The 20,489-nt window shown below is 46.8% G+C and overlaps 1 protein-coding gene across 1 annotated transcript in view; it reads left to right on the forward strand.

Annotated features, from left to right (window-relative positions):
• Window positions 1-20,489, forward strand: part of LOC148028018 (kinesin-like protein KIN-UB) — a 79,742-nt gene that overhangs the window by 57,374 nt on the left and 1,879 nt on the right. Inside the window, exon 15 of the mRNA XM_087689703.1 lies at window positions 207-332. Within this exon, the coding sequence (XP_087545829.1) occupies window positions 207-332 (126 nt within the window). The remainder of the gene's footprint in view (window positions 1-206; window positions 333-20,489) is intronic.

A 20,489-nucleotide genomic window follows, 5' to 3' on the forward strand; every position in this document is an offset into this window, starting at 1 on the left:
ACAAAGACTTGCTGGAAGAGCTTCTCTTCTGTCAATGGTACTCATGCATGGAAAGCTATGATGCATAGAACTAAGCCATTAATATTAGAATTCATATCAGCATTGTATCTTGTGAATGCTTTTTTTTTCCCATGAATATCTAACCTGTGTTGTTTTTTGGTGTGTGCATGTGCATGCGTGTATGTTTTCCTTTTTGGACTTCGCAGAAGTAAACCAAGAAAAGATAGTAGAGGCAGGGGGGCTTAGCTCACTGCTGATGCTCTTACAGCGGTCTGAGGACGAGACGATCCGGCGTGTAGCTGCTGGTGCAATAGCCAACTTAGCAATGAATGGTCAGAAATACCTTTGACTTTCCCTTGTTTGTCTAATTTGGTTCATATCAAATTAGTGCAACGTAGAATCTGTGTGTTCTTGGGAAAAGAGAGCTCTATGAGGCTTGTGACTCAACAATAACCATTAAAATTTGAAGGAAGGTGGTTGTATTTCAGAAATGTAGGACACCGAAATGAAGGAAATATTTTTTTAATTTAAAATTTGCCAACTTTGTCAAATTTGGTTTGTGTGGAGTCACTGCAATTTAGGAGGTTTTCAGATCTTGACTGAAAAGTTCCTTGGATTTCTCCTCTTTTTTTGGGGGGGGGGGGGGGGGTATGTCTTATTTCATATTTACAGATGTCACAGTCGGAGTATGTCTTACTGGTTGAATAATGGTAAATAACTGGAGCATATAACCACGTGCAGCTACATTAGAGATGGCCGCACATGATGTTTCTTTTGAACTTGTTTATTGTTCAACCACAACAGTTGCACAAACTGCTGAAAACTGGACATTGTCAATGTATACTTTCACTGCCTTGCTTTAGCAGCTGAACACAATCATGGTGCCAGCCAAAGGCAGATGCCAACGTGTCTGATGTCCAAATATCATAATTGTGACACAACCCTGTCAGATGTTCAGGTAAGGTACCCGATACTAAACATAGCTCTCAAGACCTTGTGTGATGTGTATATTATGGTAAGATATCTCTTGATGCTCAGGCATACTTGAATGTGACTAGACTGAATGCTCAATGATGGTTGGATCTTGTTGTAACTGCTGTGCCCATGTCCCAAACCAATCCAAGTTGGTAACATTGGACTCTTTCAAAGACCACGATGGGTGCATTCACTGCTGGTTCACAGTGCTGGGAAGCCTTCCAACTGCTGCTGAGGCTGGAAATGCTTTGCATGTTATGTTACACCTAGCATGTCTCTCTAGTCATTTTGGTGTGAACGGCTCTAGCACACAGGCACATTTTACCTTCTTTGTTGGGAAGGGTTTTTTCCTGGTGGCGGCCCTCCAACGTGGAGGTATTTTGTATTTTAGAGACAGATGCACTTTCATTTATCATCACCATCCGTCTAGTGAGCTTCCTACACACATGCGCATACCACACACACACACACACACACGCGCGCGCGCGCGCGCTCTCTCTCTCTCTCTCTCTCTCTCTCTTTTAAAAAGGTAATTGTATTAATTACGAAAAAAATACAAGATTACTTGATTACAAGATACATGACGACAATCTAAGCCATCATGTGAAGAGGTTCTAAGTACTACAAGTTACAATGTCATGGCAAAGACGCGGAGGAAATTGCCATATGCCAGGGACGTAAGTCCTCCCTAGAGAGCAAATCAGAATGGTGGAGAAGAGCTAACTGCCAATACAAGAGGCCCTTAAGCCTCGCAATATGCCGCTGAACATTATAGGCGGAGTCAAAAAGAAAAGCATTCCGAATGGTCCAGTTATGCCAACAGCCCCAATATCGAAGAAAGTGATACATGAGCTTCATATGTGGCTGTGCCGGAGTGGGGTATTTGGGCTGGCCAAAAACCCAATCAAAGGGGCGCAGGGTGAAACCAACCACCCCTTGCCAAACAGCCGACAAAAATAACCAGACTTTCTTAGCGATGGGGCAAGAAATAAATCGGTGGTGGTGCAAAAGAAACAGGTGCCATTGGAGATTCGTCGCTTGGAAAGAGCTGAAGCAAGCGGAAGACCACCAATCATCACTCTCCAAAGAAAGACTTTATATTTAAAGGGTGTCTTGTTCAACCAGCCCTCCATCACAGTTGCCCTCCACCATGACCGGGATTTACGCAATCCCCATAAAGCATTCGCTTTAGTAACTAGCCATTGATGATCTTTAATCAGAAGATGATACACTTGGTTAGCAGAAGCTTTGCTTAAATTCAGCCGGCCTTGTAGGTCCCAATCCTGCCAGGGATGATCCGAAGCAAGGGCAGGAAAGGGTTGTTTGCTCTGGAGCAACCTCAAAAGCTGTTCCCATAAAGGCCTATATCCACGAGGGATCCTGAAAAGCCTCCTAGCTGTACGAAACGATATAAGCACATTGCGACTGGCAAGGGTGGCATCCGCAACCGAAGACAAGCCCAAACGTGCCATCCGGTTGAATTGTGGTCTAAGCTCATGTTTACCTTCCCACGAAAGTAAACGCGAGACTGCCAGTAATTCCAATTGAAAAGAGTTAGTAGCTAAGCGATCCTCCGTTGGATGCCACTGAGCCTTCTGGAGGACGTGTTTCCAGGAACATACCAAATGAGTAAGCAGCGATGAAGAAGAACTGGAGAACCGCGAATCAGCATTAAGAACATGCCACCAAGAACTCCGGATTTGGGTATTGCCATGCAGAAGCCCATGGCCCTCAAGGAAATAACGGGCTATATCGACCCGCGGATGATGATCCAAGCACATGGCGCGGAAAAGAGACCAACGGAGTGCCTGCATGTGAGTTTGGGCATCTAAAATAGCTCCACCACCCATGCGTTTGGGGGTGCACGCATGCGACCACGAGATCCAGGAAATACCTGCATGCAATGAGTCCTTCTTCCATAGCATGAAGCGAATAGACTGAGTAAGAGCATTCAGAGTCGTAGTAGTCCAGGGCAACAATGGCAAGAAATATGTGAGCATTGGCAACATAATTGTCTGGGCTACTTTGAGGCGAACATGGAGGGGCCAGGCCTGAGACTTCCAATACATAAACTTAGCCACCATTTTATGAGAAATCCACTGCAGAAGCTGCTTTGGGGGAACATCAACACCCAAAGGGTACCCAAGATGCCTGACAATGGAGCCACGAGGAACAACCAGACCCTGCCAGTCCAAGGATTGCAAATCCGACTCCGTGCAGCTTAGAATGGCTGATTTGAGCGCATTGATACGAAGGCCGGACGCCTGACCAAAGAGACCCCAAACATCCAATGCTTTTCGAAGGTTATCCTTGTCCGCACGCAAAATCATAAAGGTATCATCCGCCAAGGATTGGCTAATGAAGTGCTGTCCTGTAGGAAGCGACAGTCCGGCCAACTGAGAAGAGGCTGCCATATGAGATAACATGGAAAGAACTGGATGTGTCGCAAGGGCAAAGAATAGAGGGCTCAAAGGGCACCCCTGTCTGACAGAACAGGCAAGGAAAAATGGCTCAGTAACACCTCCGTTCAGTATGACTCGCGAAGACGCCGCAGCGCTAATGGTGTAGATTAGACGAGACATCCGAGCACCAAAGCCCATAGCAGACATAAGTTCAGCAACGAAAGACAAGTCCAGATAGTCAAAAGCCTTTTCCAGGTCCAGTTGAATCAGTACTACCTCCTGATTAGAATGCCTTGCATAATCAATTGCCAGTTGAGCATTCAATACATTGTGCAAAATATTTCGGCCCTTAATGAAACCATATTGGAGAGGGTGCACAAGGGCAGGGAGATGCTTATGGAGCCGATTCGCCATTACTTTGGAAAAGATTTTGTACATTGAACCCATCAAAGAAATTGGGCGCCACTGTGTCAACTTAGATGGCGAAGGAACTTTTGGAAGCAGTTTAATAAGTCCTTCTTTCCATGAGGAAGGCATGATTCCCGTTTTCCACACTTGCTGAAACAAAGCCTGCAATGGTTTCGCCAGTTGGGTAGCAAAAGCTTCAAAGAACTCATTGGTGAGACCATCCCAACCCGGACTTTTATCCTTGGGCAAGTGTAACAAGACGTCCATAACCTCTGCCTCACAAATATCTGACTCCATAGTAGCTTGCATGTCCTACGGAAGCTGATTGCGGACCAGGTCATAAAAAACCGAACAGGCCTGAGTAATTTGGGCTGAAGGTGGAGAAGTGGAACCGAGAAGGTCGCGGAAATAATTCCTGCACATATGCACAATAGTCTGTGGATCCAGGATAAGGTGGCCTTCTGCATCCTCGAGTCTGGTCATATTCTCTCGAGCAGGAGAGGCGTGGAGAGCTCGAAATAACTTATGGGTCTGACATGCACTATCTTGCAAAGTCTCTGTCAGATGTTGCAATTTGGCCTGCTGATATGATTTCAACTGGAATTCTTTAATAAGATCAGCCACCCGCAGGGCCAGTGCGAGCAGAAATGCATCATCCGGAGTGTCCACCAGCAGAGAACGAACCAAAACCAGCAGGTCCTCCGTTGCCTGTCGACGCCGCCGACAAAGAGAGGCATGATAGATCCCATACTGCCGAGCAACCCGCTGCACATTAGAGAGCAATCTTTCAAATGACGTAGTGCCCTGAGAGGAAAAGTCCAAGAAGAATCTGTCAATCAATTGCTGCATATAGCCCTGAAAGATTGCATGCTTCAAGTAAGACGAGTTGAAACGCAAAGGGAGTCTCTCCAGAAATTGCTTGAAAGGTGCAATGGGTTGTGCAAGCAACTCGAGCTGCAGAGGGAAATGGTCCGACAAGGCATATTGCTGCAACACTTTTATTTCGAGCATCTCAGGAAGAAAATCATCATTCTGCATGATATATATACGGTCCAACCGCGACCATGTTGTTGCATACTGGGCAGAATGGAAAGTAAAGCCTGTAGAAGACGGGTGTAGCCAGGACCAGAGATCTTGCTTAAGAACAGCAAGAGCCAACTCATGCCACATACGACTTTCCGGCGCATCCATTACCGAATGCTCCGATGTGGACTGGGAAGAATCAACACACATATTGAAATCCCCCATGAAGAAGCCCCGTCTGCCAAGTGACAAGGAGGTCTGCAAAGTCTGCCAAAGCTCTGTTGGGTATTTTACTCACGCCTTACTTACGCCTACGCTCATATGGGAGTGTCGGTGATCAGTAGGACACTGGGGCACTTTTTACTCTCGGTAGGAGAGGTTTTTTCCCCCAGACTTATGGTCTTATTATCGTATGTACTTATGTGCTTATGTTACACACATTTAGGCACTTAGTGTGTGTCGGGTGTGAACACCCCCCTACAACCCTAAGGTTTAAGGGTTATACTTTGTACTTTCAGATTACACTCATTCAGTCTATTCTCTTGGGTGTCGTGCTTCAACTCTGTCTCTCTCACTCTCACACTGTCTACTGAATCTGGCTGTATCTCGATCCTCTGCTCTCACATTTGGTATCAGAGCTGTCCTCAGGCAGCAGCCAGGAGTCCCCGCCAGTCTTGCCCCCGAGTCGCCAGCTCAAGACCTGCCCAGTTCTACCCTGTGCGCAGCTCACAATCAATGCGCAACACTGCCCTATCCCAGCGCGCCACCAGCAGGAGCCGTCAACATCCCAGACGCGTCACGTCAGCTGCAGGCGCTGACGTTTGGCAGCGCAGCCTTCTCACATTTCGTCGTCGCCTGCAGTCGTCCACGTCAGCAGCTGCGTCGCCTGTCGTCGTCGCCTGTCGACCACGTCAGCAGCTGCGTCGCCCGTCAGACCTCGCCTAGCCCGCCAGTCCGCCTGCCACCGTTTTAAAGCTCCACATCAGCCAGTCCGCCCTCCCGTCAGACGACCTGCCACGCAACCAACCTGCCCGCTGTTTGACACCCGCCTGCAGCTCGCGACAGTTCTCACGTCAGGTCCACGTCAGTACTCTGCCACACGCCCAGGTAAAATTTTCAAAATTTTTATTATTTCAGCCCAGAATAAAATTCTGGAAGTGGAGGTTCACACGCGGTTGGCACAGAACTACTGGAGAAATAAATTTCATGCAAATTTCTGGACTGAATCGTCAGAAATTTTGGGGCTTTTGTGTATTTGGAGGACACATGCATTTAAACTGCTGATACAGTCACAGATCGACTGTTTTTGACAGAAATTTTGGCAAAAATTTTGGGGATTTATTCATAACAGTGTTGCATTGCACTGTTTGCACCTTGGGAAACGTGCAGTAAAAGACAGTTTTCTGACAGAGTACGCCATTGCACATTAATTGCAGAAACGTATTTGCTGCAATTTCTGGAAATTTGCAGATTTCCAGTTCGTACTGCTTTGACATTGCTCATTTTGTCTTTGGAAGTTTGTCATCATGGCAAATCAGGGAGGTGATGTTTTTACGTATGTATCCAAGGAGGACAGACTGGACGGAAACAACTATTCCCTTTGGTCATTTATGATGAAAAATGTATTAGTGGCCAAGAATTTATGGGATTATGTCAGTGGAGAGGAAACTCGGCCAGGAGTTGTAGCTCCCGCTACTCCTCCTCCCCATGGCGCACGTGGACAACGGGGACCTCAGCCCGCTCCACCTCAGCCACTTCCTCCAAGAACTGCAGCTCAAAAAGCTTGGGATACCCGTGATGCACAGGCCTTGTCGCTGATTGCTCTGGCAGTTCAGCGGTCCATCATACCTCATATCCGTTCGGCATCTTCTTCACGAGATGCATGGTTGACTTTGGAGCATATGTTTGCAGGAAAAAATGAGACACGGATCTTTTTCTTAAAGAAAGAGTTGGAAACTCTGAAGATGCATGAAGGTGATTCTATGTAGGATCACTTAAACAAAATTCAGGACTTGAGGGAGCAGCTCATGAATGTAGATGAGTATTTTTCGGATGCACAGTTGATATCCACCACCTTGAATTCCCTACCTCCTTCGTACTTGTCTTTTCATACTGCATTGAACCTCACCATGAGGATTGCTGAGCACCCACTCACTTTTATTCAGCTGGTTAGCTTGCTCCTAGAGGAGGAGCAAACACGGAAAAATAGTGGTGTGGATACTATAGTCTCTGAGCAGGCTTTTGTGGTAAGACAAAAAGGCAAGAACAGTAAGGTGAAAAATGCTCCACAGAGTTCTGGCACTTCGGGCACATTGCAGAATTAGTCACAAGGGGGGACGCAAGCAAAGAAAGGAAAATGTCATTATTGTAAGAAGCCCGGCCACTATATCACTGAGTGCAGAAAGCGCATTGCCAAAGAGAAGAAAAAGGAGTCAGGAATGTCTGTTTCTACTACTCCTTCCACTGCTAGTGAGTCCGCGTCCTTTGTTGTGGACAGGGACTATTGTTTTTACACTTGCAGTTATGACATCTCTTGGGCCGATAGAGCACTTAGCTCTACAGAGGATGCTGACATTTGGTTCTTTGACAGTGGTGCTTCTAGACATATCACATCTCGCAGAGATTTGTTTGCTTCAGTTAGTGCACCTCCCGTTGGGAAATCGGTACAGTGTGCCAATAATGCATCATACCCTGTTCGTGGTATTGGGGAGATTCAGCTCACAGCCATTGATGGCTCTATTCTCCGCATGCAGGATGCTTTGTTTGTGCCTGGAATAAAGAAAAATTTGCTTTCTATTTCTTCTTTGGCACGTTATGGTATGCAGGTCACTTTTGATAATGACCGTTGCATGGTTCGAGAAAAAGAATACATGACATTGGTCTTGACAGGATCTTTGTGTCATGGTTTATATGAGTTGGATGCTCTTTGAGTAGATCAGTCAGCATACTTGACATCCACTCTTACTCCTGCTATGATACAGGCGGAGTTATGGCATGCTCGTTTAGGGCATGTAAACTTTGGCAACTTGATGCTTTTACAGCGTACTCAGATGCTGGATGGCTTACCTCTCTTGGAGAGACCTCCTGAGCACTTATGCGAGGGATGCATTTTGGGGAAAATACATCGTTTCTCATTTCCTCGTGATGTTGCTTTCAGGGCAACAACCAGATTGGAGTTGGTGCATTCAGATGTTTGTGGGCCTATGCAGACCATGTCATTGGGTGGTGGTTATTATTTTGTGACATTCATTGATGACTTCACACGTTTTTGCTGGGTCTATTGTTTGAAAAAGAAGTCAGAAGTGTATGATGCATTTTTGGCTTTCAGTGCACTTGTTGAAAACCAATCTGGATGCCACATTAAGACTCTCCGTTCGGACCGAGGGGGGGAATACATGCCCTCTATGCTGAATTCTTTTTTGCAGCAGAAGGGCATAGTACATCAGTATACTACAGCTTATACTCCACAACAGAATGGGGTAGCAGAGAGGAAAAATCGGTCACTCATGGAGATGGCCAGATGTATGCTGAAGGCAAAGAGCTTGCCTCATAGTTTTTGGATGGAAGCAGTCATGTGTGCTTGCCATATTTTGAACAGATGCCCTACCAAAGCCTTGAAGACCATCACACCATTTGAGGCTTGGAACAGCCGTAAACCTTCTGTTGGTCACTTTCGTACCTTTGGGTGTCTTGCCTATGCCCATATTCCACAGGTACTTAGAAGAAAATTGGACAACAAGGCTGTTAAGTGCATTTTTATGGGATATAGCAATGAGAGCAAAGGCTACAGACTCTATGATCCTGTTACTAAGAAGGTTTTTGTCAGCAGGGATGTTGTTTTTGATGAAAAATCAGAATTATCCTTGGCTGGTTTGGACACATATCAGGCTGCCCGTGATGTTTTTGAAGGGCTGCTGCCCATTACTTTTGGTGATTCAGCTGGAGGTTCACAAAATGAACCTAATGTTCAGCCAGCTGCTCCTATGGATAGTGCAGAAATTCAGCCATTGGCTGATCGGAATATTCAGCATCATGCTGAAACAGAAATTCAGCAAGAGCTTGCACACAGCCAGGATGCTAGACAGCTACCTAGATGGTATTTGCAGACTATGCAAGATAGTCCTTTGGATGCACCCATGGCTGGTCGTACTAGAAGGCAAAATCGTTTGCATGATTCAGCACATACTATGGAGTTTATGATGGCAGCAAGTACTTTTGATAATGAAGAGCCTGAATGTTATGAGGATGCACAACACAGTGTGCATTGGAAGGCAGCCATGCAAGCTGAATTAGATTCTATTACTAAGAATCAAACTTGGGATTTGGTGTCCTTGCCATTTGGGAAGAAAGCCATTGGAACAAAATGGGTCTACAAATTGAAAAGAAAAGCAGATGGATCCATTGATAAATACAAGGCACGGCTGGTAGCTAAAGGCTACGCACAGAAAAAGGGCATTGATTATGAGGAGACATTTGCTCCTACTTCCCGTATGACGACCATCAGGTCTATGATTGCATTGGCTGCACATTATGGTTGGACAGTTCATCAGCTAGATATCAAGACTGCATTTTTGCATGGGGAACTTCAGGAGGAAGTTTATGTACAGCAGCCCATTGGTTTTGCAGTTGAAGGCTCACAACATTTGGTATGCAAGCTCAAAAAGGCACTATATGGTTTAAAACAAGCTCCTAGAGCTTGGTATGAAAAGATAGATGCTTTCTTGCTTGGTTAGAGGTTTCTAAACAGTTCATCTGAGTCTACCCTTTACGTATGTAAAGAAGGGGGATCTATGCTGATTTTATGTCTTTATGTTGATGACCTTTTGCTCACTGGAACACATGCTGATCAGATTTCAGCATTCAAACAAAATTTGCAGCAAACTTTTAACATGTCTGACTTGGGAGTTTTGCATTACTACTTGGGCATCCAGTTCATACATAATGCTCGAGGTATTGGGTTATCACAGTCATGGTATATTGGGCAGCTTCTTGAGAAATTTGGCTTACAGGATTGCAAGCCAGTTACTACTCCCATGGAACCTGGACTGAAACTGTCATTACATGATGACAGTGATTTGTTTGATATACATACATATGCTCTTGCAGTTGGATGCCTTATCTATCTATGCAATACTAGGCCGGACATACAGTTTGCAGTTTCAGCCTTGAGTAGGTATATGCATCAGCCACGTATGTCACATTGGCAAGCTGTCAAGCATGTTTTCCGCTACTTGCAGGGTACTCGTTCTCTTGGGTTGCTTTATGCCAAGGGGAGACCACTGCATTTACATGCTTACAGTGATTCTGATTGGGCTGGTGATTATGATACACGTCACTCTACTAGTGGCAATTGTTTCTTTCTTGGCACTTCTTGCATTTCTTGGCTTAGCAAGAAACAATCCACTGTTGCCACATCGTCATGTGAAGCTGAATACAAGGCAGCTTTCACCACCACAGTTGAATGCGTATGGCTTAGATGCTTGCTAGCTGATTTGGATGTATCTGTTACTGAGCCTACTCCTTTGTTCACTGAGAGTCAGAGTGCCATTGCAGTGGCACGGAACCCAGTGTTTCATGCTCGCACGAAACACATTGAGATTCACTATCACTTTGTCAGAGAGAGGCTACATGCAGGTGATATCAGCCTTGTCTATTGTCCTACCACCAGTAATGTGGCAGACATCTTTATCAAAGCTCTTCCTCGTGACAAATTTGAAGCATTTCGCGATGCTTTAAATTTGATATCCTTTGGTGGCGGATGATCCTTGTACTCTTAATCACTCTTTACTCCAGGGGGGTTTGTTGGGTATTTTACTCACGCCTTACTTATGCCTACGCTCATATGGGAGTGTCGGTGATCAGTAGGACACTGGGGCACTTTTTACTCTCGGTAGGAGAGGTTTTTTCCCCCAGACTTATGGTCTTATTATCGTATGTACTTATGTGCTTATGTTATACACATTTAGGCACTTAGTGTGTGTCAGGTGTGAACACCCCCCTACAACCCTAAGGTTTAAGGGTTGTACTTTGTACTTTCAGATTACACTCATTCAGTCTATTCTCTTGGGTGTCGTGCTTCAACTCTCTCTCTCTCACTCTCACACTGTCTACTGAATCTGGCTGTATCTCGATCCTCTGCTCTCACAAGCTCCCGGCGAGATAACGAATCATTCGGAGCATAGAGGCCAAGTAACCATAAGATTTCCCCTTCGAATAAAATTTCAATCACCAAAAAGCGGCCATGAACATCATTTTTAATAAGAACAGGCTGATATTTGTCATGTACAATCATGAGCATACCCGAATAATGCATGGCCTGTGTTCCTGCATAGAACAAACGAAAGCCATGGCAATCCACAACTTTTCCGGCTTCACCGTGACTCTTGTGCTCAACAGCGCACAGGACATCCCACTGATTCTCATACAATGCAGTCCACATGGCATGTTGCTTGTGTCGAGAACAAATTCCTCGCACATTCCACGTGGCTATTTTCATGTGAATTCAAAATAAAATCAGGTACGAGGCACAGCTTGCCTTGATTTGACTTTGTCGGCGAGAATGTCCAGGACTCCCTCGTCCAAGAAATCCGCCAACACCGCAAAAGAGTTCTGAGGACCAGATTTGGAAGTAGACGGCATATCTGCTGGCTTGGGGTTGGAACGGGAATAACGACGGTCCCAGGGGTAATGACGTTGCCTTTGGTATCAAAAGCCAGCTTAGCAGGTGGACCCTTTGGACGATCCGAATACATTTTCCTGGCGGGCTGAGGACGGGGGGCAGAGGAAACCATAGCAGGAGCAAAGCGCTCGGAAGACAACATTTCCTTCCTGCGCATATATGTACGCATGGAATCTTGTGAGGTAGTAGGCACAGTATTCTCCATGCCAGCAACAACCCTGTTGCTTTTTTTTGCACGTACTTCAACCCAATCAGTGTCATGGGAATCCAGACCCGAAACCTGTTGTTTACCTTTGGCCAGAACTTGGGGCGGGTGGATAGTATCCAGCGACGGAGCATCACACACCATATCTTCCATGGGCGGCGCAACATGGCCAACATCTGAAGTGTGTTGCTGCTCCGGGCATTCGGCCATAAAATGCCCCAACTGTCCACAGGAAAAGCAATGTCTTGCAAAATTGCCCCATTTCAAACGAAAGTGTAACGGATGCATGCCAGAGCAATTGAGGCGTAACCAAGCAGGCCTTTTCCTTGCAGTGTCCCATAACATGCACAAGTGGTTGCGATTCACAGCCCTGAGACTGGGAGGGACCAGAACCGTGCCCACAGCGGCCATAACATCCTTCAATAGTGGCCAATAAACAGCCGGACAATTTTCCACTTCTACCCACGCAAGGCATTCACGTTGCAGCAGGCGCTGAAAATCTGCCATCGGGCGCCATGGAACCACATGAACCAACCGGCGATCAAAAAACAAAGGCAGTTTAGACAGGAGAGCAGCACGGTGCGTCTCAGATTTCAACAGGACCTCAAAAAAACCTCGGGACCCAACAAAAATCTCTTCAACACATTCCCCTTGTAGCAGACTCTGCAGCCATTGGCGAATACGGGAAAGCAGCGGGATTCGACCAGTGAAGAAGAGTATCACAGCGCGATCATAAAACACCGAAAAGGAGCGTAGGACAGTTTTTGGGTCCACGGTGGCTTCCAGAATATCGTCAGGTGTAGAGTGAGAAAAGACTTCCTGATTATGTTGAACATAATCGCCAAGCAGAGTGTTGGCAAATTCCAGCAAATGCTCCCAATCAACATCCTGAGAGTCCACAGAATCCGAAGCAACCTACGCATAGGAACGATCTTGATGAACACCTATCTCTTCTGAGGTATGCTTGGTACGTTTACCCGCAGGCTGGATGTCAGGACCCGGGGGCATCTCTTCGGTGCACGGAACCATATCCTCAGGTTCCTCAGCATCAGAATCCGGGCCAAGTGCTGCCACCGTTTGGTCTATGAAATCCAGATCCAAACCAGCCATCGTGTATCACGATTTGATCTCGAAGGAGGACTGACGCACAGTGCAGATCGCTGTTGGCTGAGTTAGAAATCTGCACCCCTGTAAGCTGGTTTCTCACACGGCGGAGGACGACCCTCTACTGTATCACATAATTCTTTATGTTATGCCAGAAACCTAGAAGAGGTGAATTCTGCAGTGCAGCCGCCTGAGTGGTGGGGCAGAGTGCGCGCAGGACCTGACCAGGACGTCACACGAACAGGTTGCAGGCGTTGACGGGCCGAGGTCGCGAAAGGCAGGTACAGACGACAGGTGGCAGGCGTGCAGGGACAGAGCTTGCAGGAGGACAAGGCCAGAGCTCGCCGAAGGCAGAAACGGCACAGACGAACACACAAAAGCAGGGACCCGCAATACCTGTTTCCGTCAACGCCCAGGAAAATTGGCCGGAGTGCAACGGCAGTATGGCGAAACGAGACGGGGGCCTGCGTCAAGCGTGGCGCAGTCCACCGACAGCAGCAGAACAGCAACAGGGGCGACAGTTCGCACGGGCACAGGCGGGTGAGCACAGCGACTGACGAGCACAGGCGGACAAGCACGGGCGACGGCGACTGTCGCGGCGCAGACAGGCGACTGAGGCGGCGGACAGGCGATGGCGTGTCAGGCGACGGCGGCTACAGACGCGACGACGGCGTCTCTCTCTCTTTCTCTCTCTCTCTCTCTCTCTCTTTGGTAATGGGTTGTTTATATTAACTACGGAGAAAAGTACAAGATAACAGGATTACAAAGTTCAGGGTGGCTCTAGGCCATCATATATAAACCGGTTACAATGGATTCAACAAAGACAAAGGGATGAGTGTGCAAGAGGCTCCCCTAGATGAGCACAGAAGTCTCCTTGGCCTTGCCTTTAGCACGGTGGGCCTCTGTCCATCCTTGTGTCTCCAGAAATGAGGGCGGAGTTGGTGGTTTGGATTTAGACCGGATTTAGACCGGCTGGGGTCAATATTCTGCCGCTTAGCAAGATGGGGGGTTGCAGTTTGTTCTTTCTCCATAAGCTATCCACCATAGTAGTCTTTCTAATTGGACATTCTGCGAGGAAGTGACCTAGTTGACCACATGAGAAACGATGCCCGACAAAAGTACCCCACTTGACGTGAAACCAAAAAGACTGCATACCATTGCAATTAAGGTGCAACGAGTTGGGCCTCTTTCTCCCTGTATTCCAAAGCATTCACAACTTGTTTCTATTGGTTGCTTGTAGACTAGGGGGCACCACCACATGGCCCACAGCAGCCATATAGCACCTTTGAGGAGGGCCCAATAAATAGCCAGGCAACGCTCCACCTCCACACACATCGGATATGCTTGCTTGAGCAAGCATTGAAAATCTGCCAATGGGCACCAAGAAGCAATATGCACCAGCTGTTTGCCAAAAAGAAGGGCTGTTGATGGAGATGGCAAACAAGGGCTGTTGATGGAGAAGAAAGTCACATGCTGAGGGAGAGCGAAGGACAACCTCATAGAAGCCCTGCGGGCCAGTGAAGATCTTCTCCACATCGCCTGTCTGAAGAAGCAATACCAACCATTGGCGGATCTTGGAAAGGACAAGAATCCAGCTTGTGAAGAAGGGAATAAGGTCTCGCTCATGAAAGGTAGAAAAGGAGCGAAGAACCTCCTGTGCGTCCAAAATCTCTTCCTCCGTGTCGGTAGCAAAAGAGAGTTAGCAAACTCTAATGATTGCTCCCAATTTGGCTCCGGCAAATCTGGCGAGGGAGATTGGAGGAGGTGCCAAAACGAATTTCCTCGTACGAAACGTTTCCCCTTCCCCTTTGGGGAAATGGCTGCCACGTGGCATTCAAGGGGAAATGTCTCGTATTGTCCCATTTTGCGACAGGTCCAAAACGTTTTATTACAACATTTAATGTTTGAAATTTATTAATTCTAATGTCACACGTAAATAATGACGTTTATGTGTTCATGTCTCTTCAATTGTTTGTTTGTCCCGAACAGTTTAATCGTTGTGTTTAATTCGAATGCTTGTAGCGTTGCCTTTAAAACTAGTAATGTCAAATGGTCTGTAAGAATTAATGTTTAATCGTTAAAAATGTCGGCCATTTCTGTCCATTCTTATGTTTTTCTCTTGGTCACCGTTGGAGAAATGTGTATCATTACTAGACGATGATGTGCATGATCATTCTTTAGAAGGGGTGCTTGCGGCTTGTCGTGGCAAAGCACTTTACATCAAGTCCACTAAATGTGGTCCACGACAAAAGACAGCTCTTGTCTTATGAGAGCTTTGGAGTGAGCCTACAGAGTATGTGGGCCACAAAATGTTGTGCAATTTGTATTAGATGGAGAGGCCACTAATAGAACAGCATGTGTCTTGTTGGAAAGCAAGTACCTTGGCATCACATGGAGTCCATGCATGGCACATTGTCTCAGCAATTTGACAAAGGACATTGGTTCTTTGCCATAGCTAAAAAGCATTATAACTACATGTAAGGAAATAGTGACATTTATCACTCATCACCATTTCTCATTGGCATTATACAAGAAGTTTGCAAAGGAGTTATTAAAGTATGCAGAGACTAGATTTGCATACAACTTTCTAATGCTTCTCCGTTTACACAACATGAGACTAGCATTGAAGCAGATGGTGGTAGTCCAGAATGGAAGGGTTGGCCTACTTCTCGCGTAGCTATGGCACAATTGTGCTATACCACAATCACTCAAGAGGATTATTGGCCTGAGGTAAAGCATTTGCTTCTTCTCTGCTTACCCATTGTGAAGTGGTTGCTTCATATGGACAATAATGTTCCTTGCGTTGGGAAGATATACGAGGCAATGGATGGGATGATAGAAAACATCGGATCCATTGAGACTGATAAAGCTAGATTGCAAGAGATTGAAGACTTTGTGGTGAGTTAGTGGAATCAATATTACTCTCCACTACATTGCGTAGTATAAGCGCTAGACCTTGGGTTTCAATAGAAGGGAAGAGTTCTTCAAGTATATGTTGAGGTGGTGCGAGGTTGGAATGCAACTCTTTAAAAGTTGGTTCCTATTTGGAGGAACGTAGATTGGTGAAAGATCAACTTGCGAACTTTCGCAATAAGGAGGGAATATTTGGGTGGCTTGATACTCAACTTGCTAGATAATCTCATCTATTTTTAAAAGCCTTTATGTAGGCATTTTTTAGTATTATAATTTGAATCAATAGTGGATAATTTTGATCGTTATTGCATTTATCTTGTAGATTCCATGTTGGTGCTGTTGAGAAACCCTTCACCCTTCATCCGGAGTTTGCGTTTTTGTGTTTTGCGTTTAGGGTTTGTAGCACCAAAAAGAGGCGCCATCCTAGACTGTCTATGCCTATTTATAGGCCACTCTCTCGTTCATTCCTCACGGTTGATTCATTCAGTCCGTCACGTCTTCTCTCCAGCCTCTCCACTACCCTCACATCTCTTTAGGAGAACATTGCGGTTTGTGATTCGCGGCTGTCTTCATTATCTTCCTTGTGCTACGGCACCCTTGTTCCCTTGTATCACATTGACTCCATGATTCAGATCTTCATCATTCCATTCATCAAAGTTTCTTCTCTCTTCTCTTCTCTTCTCTTCTCTTCTCTATGCTTGTCGAGTTCACTTCGTGTTCCTCCCCGCAAACCCTATTGTCTCATTGGTATGCCATTTTATGATATGGTATCAGAGTTGGACCTCCTCAAACAGCGGCAAAGATCCTCCACTCCAGTGATGGCAAAGATTGGTGGCGGGTTCGGTATCCACTTCTCTTCTTCCGCTGCATCAAAATCTCGTTTTTGCAGGTTTCAAGTATTTTCAGCTTGCTGCCCACACCCCTTTCGCAGAGGACATCACAGCCTCAACTGTCCCTTGCTGTCATCTACAGTCTGGCGCCTATTTCCAGCCTTCCACCCACAGTTTGTAGCTGTTTACAGTAGAGTGATTGTTGCTGATCACTTTCCATTCAGAAAAAAATCTCGTTTTTGCAGATTTCAGGTATTTCAGCTCGCTGCCCACACCCTAGACGCGGAGGACATCGCGGTCCTAGCTGGCCATTGCTGTCTACAACGGTTTGGCGCCTGTTTCTAGCCTACCACACACTGTTCGGAGTTGATTTCAGCACATTGATTGCTACTGTTGGTTTTTCTTGCGTTTTTAGCCTTTCTCTCTTCTGCAGCCTACGTTTTTAGTATTTCTCTCTCCTCACTTACGTTTTTAGTATTTCTCTCTCCTCACCTGCGTTTTTTTATTGGTTGCAACCTCTTATTGCTGGTCGCATTCTCCTTCCACTAGCAACTCACTTCCAACCATTCCACTACCCTTCCACCCCTTGAGACGGACATTGCGGTTCGTGCTTCACACTGCCCTCACACCCCTTGAGGCAGACATTGCGGTTCGTGGTTCATGGTGGCTGACCTCTTTCTTCTTCAGCAAGGCCTACTGGTATCCATGGCTTCTTTACCAACAGATGACTAGACTATTGGGTGTCTTACTATGGTATCACCGGACACATCATTGATGCTTGTCGACTTCGACCTTTGCTCCCCACTCCTCCGGAGTATATGCGTCTTCCACCAGGCACTCCTTGTGCCACCTCTCCTTTTCTGGGCCACAGAGAATGTTCTGCATCGGCTATCAGAGTACTATGCTCAAGGTAATAAGCTGCATCCGATGTGCACTATGTCCTTTCGAGCACATGGAGGATCGATTGGCGCTACGACCTCTTGGAGATTGTCGCAATGCCAATGGCAGTCTTCTCCCATCTATTTTCAGTTACAGTGGCTACTACGGCTTGCGGTTTTGCAGTCCACTCCATCAAGAGAGAGTGATTGTTTGATACCGTCTCCTCGTCAGTCCGCTCTTTCCAGAGACAGTGGCTGCTCGACTCCTTTTTCTTCGGCTACCCAGTCCGCTCCACTAAGAGACAACGACTATTGCCCACCTCTTGCTCATTTTGAGCCCCACCCTTTCCCACCCTCGACTACTTAGGTTTGAGAGGCTACATCTAGGAGCTCTTCGGCACCCCAGATACCTTCTTCGGTACGACCGGCGGCACTTCCTTCGTTATCAGACATTTCAGAGTTCATGATCAATGAGTTTTTGGATTCCCTATGTACTTCAGCCGGGGATTCAGAGGGGGATGTTATTTCTTTGCCCACATAGGGGGGATCCACTTCTTCTTCGACTTTAGCGGGGGGCCCTCCACCTCCCACCTCAGAGAGGGAATCTACTCCACATGAAGTTCTTCACCCATCCTCTACTTTCTTGGGGCGGTTGTCTTTGACTAATCATCTCTTCTACTGATACCAAGGATCTTCAGGTACCACCTAGATTGGGAACTCGGAGGTTCAGCTGCGACTTGGTGACGCAGCCTTCGTATTCCTTCGAGCATAGATGCACGGAGCTAGTGGCTTCTCTCTCGAGGTTGAGTTTCGGGCTCTCCAGTTCACTTTGTCTAGCGTTATTTACCGCAGGTTCCCTTCTGGTGGAAATCTTGATTTTGAGGGATCCTCTGCATCTTCTTCCTCTTCTCTTCTTGCCTTGGTCACTTGGTCAGCATGGAGCCACCTCCCAAGATCGAGTACGGGCATATCCTTATGGTTCTCGACACCACACAAAGCCCGACATTCCTCCTATGCATTGCATGTTTTCATCATCTTTGTACTAGGGCGCTTGGGCAAGTAAACAATTTCCCAACGAGGGACATTGTCCAAGTGGCACCCGTTGCATGAGCATTTTTCAGCATGTACATTGCATCTCCACCTCACTCTTCTCTTCTTCCCCTTTTTGGGCCTGAGAGGGGGTGTTGAGAAACCCTCCACCCTTCACGTGCAGGTTGCATTTTTGTGTTTTGCGTTGAGGGTTTGCAGCCCCAAAAAGGGGCGCCATCCTAGACTGTGCCTATCTATAGGCCACTCTCTCATTCTAGTGTCAGGAGAATGTGACAATGATCGGACAATGTGGTGCCCGCCAACTGCCCAATTTGGCCTTCTCGAGAGCCTCCCCACTCTCCCACATAAAACCTATCCAACCACTCCAACAAAGCTCCACCTAGCCGTCTGTATCCCCAAGAGAAGTCTAGCGATCTCTCCCTCCTGTGGAAGGCAGGGTCTCTCCAAGCATCGCGTGCTCCTATTGCGAGTAGAAACACCTCCCATGCCTCCTGCTCCTCCCTGGCCATGCCCTGGTAGTTTCTCCCTCTGCCCTGTTGGTCCTCCAAGGCCTCCAAGTTGTTGAAGTCTCCTCCAACAATCCAGGAGTCCATCTCTGGGAGTCCTTCCGCGATCTCCACCCAGAACCTACTACGTGTCCTAACCTCCGTGGGGGCATAGATATTAAGGACTCCAAGGCATGAGTCCCTGATATCCAATTTGATCCATAGCACCCTCCCTACCACTATCGTCCCGTGGTCGTGAACACAAGCGGTAAGACTCGGATCAATAGAGGTGCACACGCCTCCACTCCTACCGTGGGCACCTATGGCGTGCTCCCAGTAAGTGTGCGAGCTGCCTGGGAGTACCTTCTCTACCCGTTGGGCCTGGGCGAGGGTGAGCTTGTGCTCCTGTAGAAGTAAGATGTCAATCCGGCGGTCCGGCCAGGGCAGTCTGCAGCTCCTGTCGAACAATCAATTTCCTGGAAGCACGTGCCCCATTGTAGTGGAGGCTATTCACATTCCAGGATGCAAGGTGTAAGCTCATAGGGAAACCTGTGACTGCCCAAAGAGGCATATGTTCGGTGTGGAGGTTGTTGATGACGAGGAGGAGATATGAGGCATGTAGGTGCGCTTTGCCGCCGGTCTGGACGGCGAGCTCCATTCCCCCATGGTGGCCCCCAGCCATGGGGGTGATAGACGTTCTAGGTGGTACTACCAATGCATCTATCAGCCATGCGGAGAGTCGAGATTCTATGCACTGGTAGAAACGGGCCGCTTGTGCCAGGGGCCACTCGATCACATCCCTCGGAGCCCTCCACTGTGGAGGGGCTCGGAAGATAATGCTCAGTTGAGGGACCTTGGCACCAGCCCACCAGTTAATGCCCATCATGCAACTAGGCCACTGCTGTGCAAACAAAGAGATGGAGTAGTTCACACATGACCCATGGATAAAAACCGGATGGAAGCCCCTCAAAGTGTAAGTATGGATGTGAGAGACTTAACAATGCAGTGAGTGCTTAAGAGTCTCATGTACTCTGGCAGGTAATGCTAATGGTCTTGGATTATTAGCTGGCCATTTGTCTAAGGGAAGCTTGTGCATTGAAATATGGGCATCCTCTCAGTATTTTTGACCTTCTCCTTACATTATTGGCAGAGTGGTTCAGCTCTAAGGCAATTGCATTTATTTGTAATATGATTCTGGACACAATACCAGTACATGTACTGTTGATCCGTATTTATAATATGCTAGGTACTTCAGCACACAAGTATGTTATGTAACCAGTGATGTTATAAGAACATGCTCGAGCCATTAATCTCTTGTTAATGACCGTTTCAAATCAATCAATCATGATCATACAGCGACTTATTTCTAGTTTTTCAAGGACCGTATGGCACATCCATGTTTCTTATTTTGCTAATTGATTAGTTTCAAGAGAAATGGCGAGCAAGTTGGCAAAAGGGAGTCTGCTTCACTTCCGGATAGCCATAACTTGTGGTGAAAGAGTGGCCAAGCGATTTCACAACAGAATGTCATTTAAAT

The sequence above is a fragment of the Lygodium microphyllum genome, chromosome 12 (assembly GCF_053477565.2).
Source record: "Lygodium microphyllum isolate KBCC chromosome 12, Lygodium_microphyllum_v1.1.10, whole genome shotgun sequence".
Classification (NCBI taxonomy): Eukaryota; Viridiplantae; Streptophyta; class Polypodiopsida; order Schizaeales; family Lygodiaceae; genus Lygodium; species Lygodium microphyllum.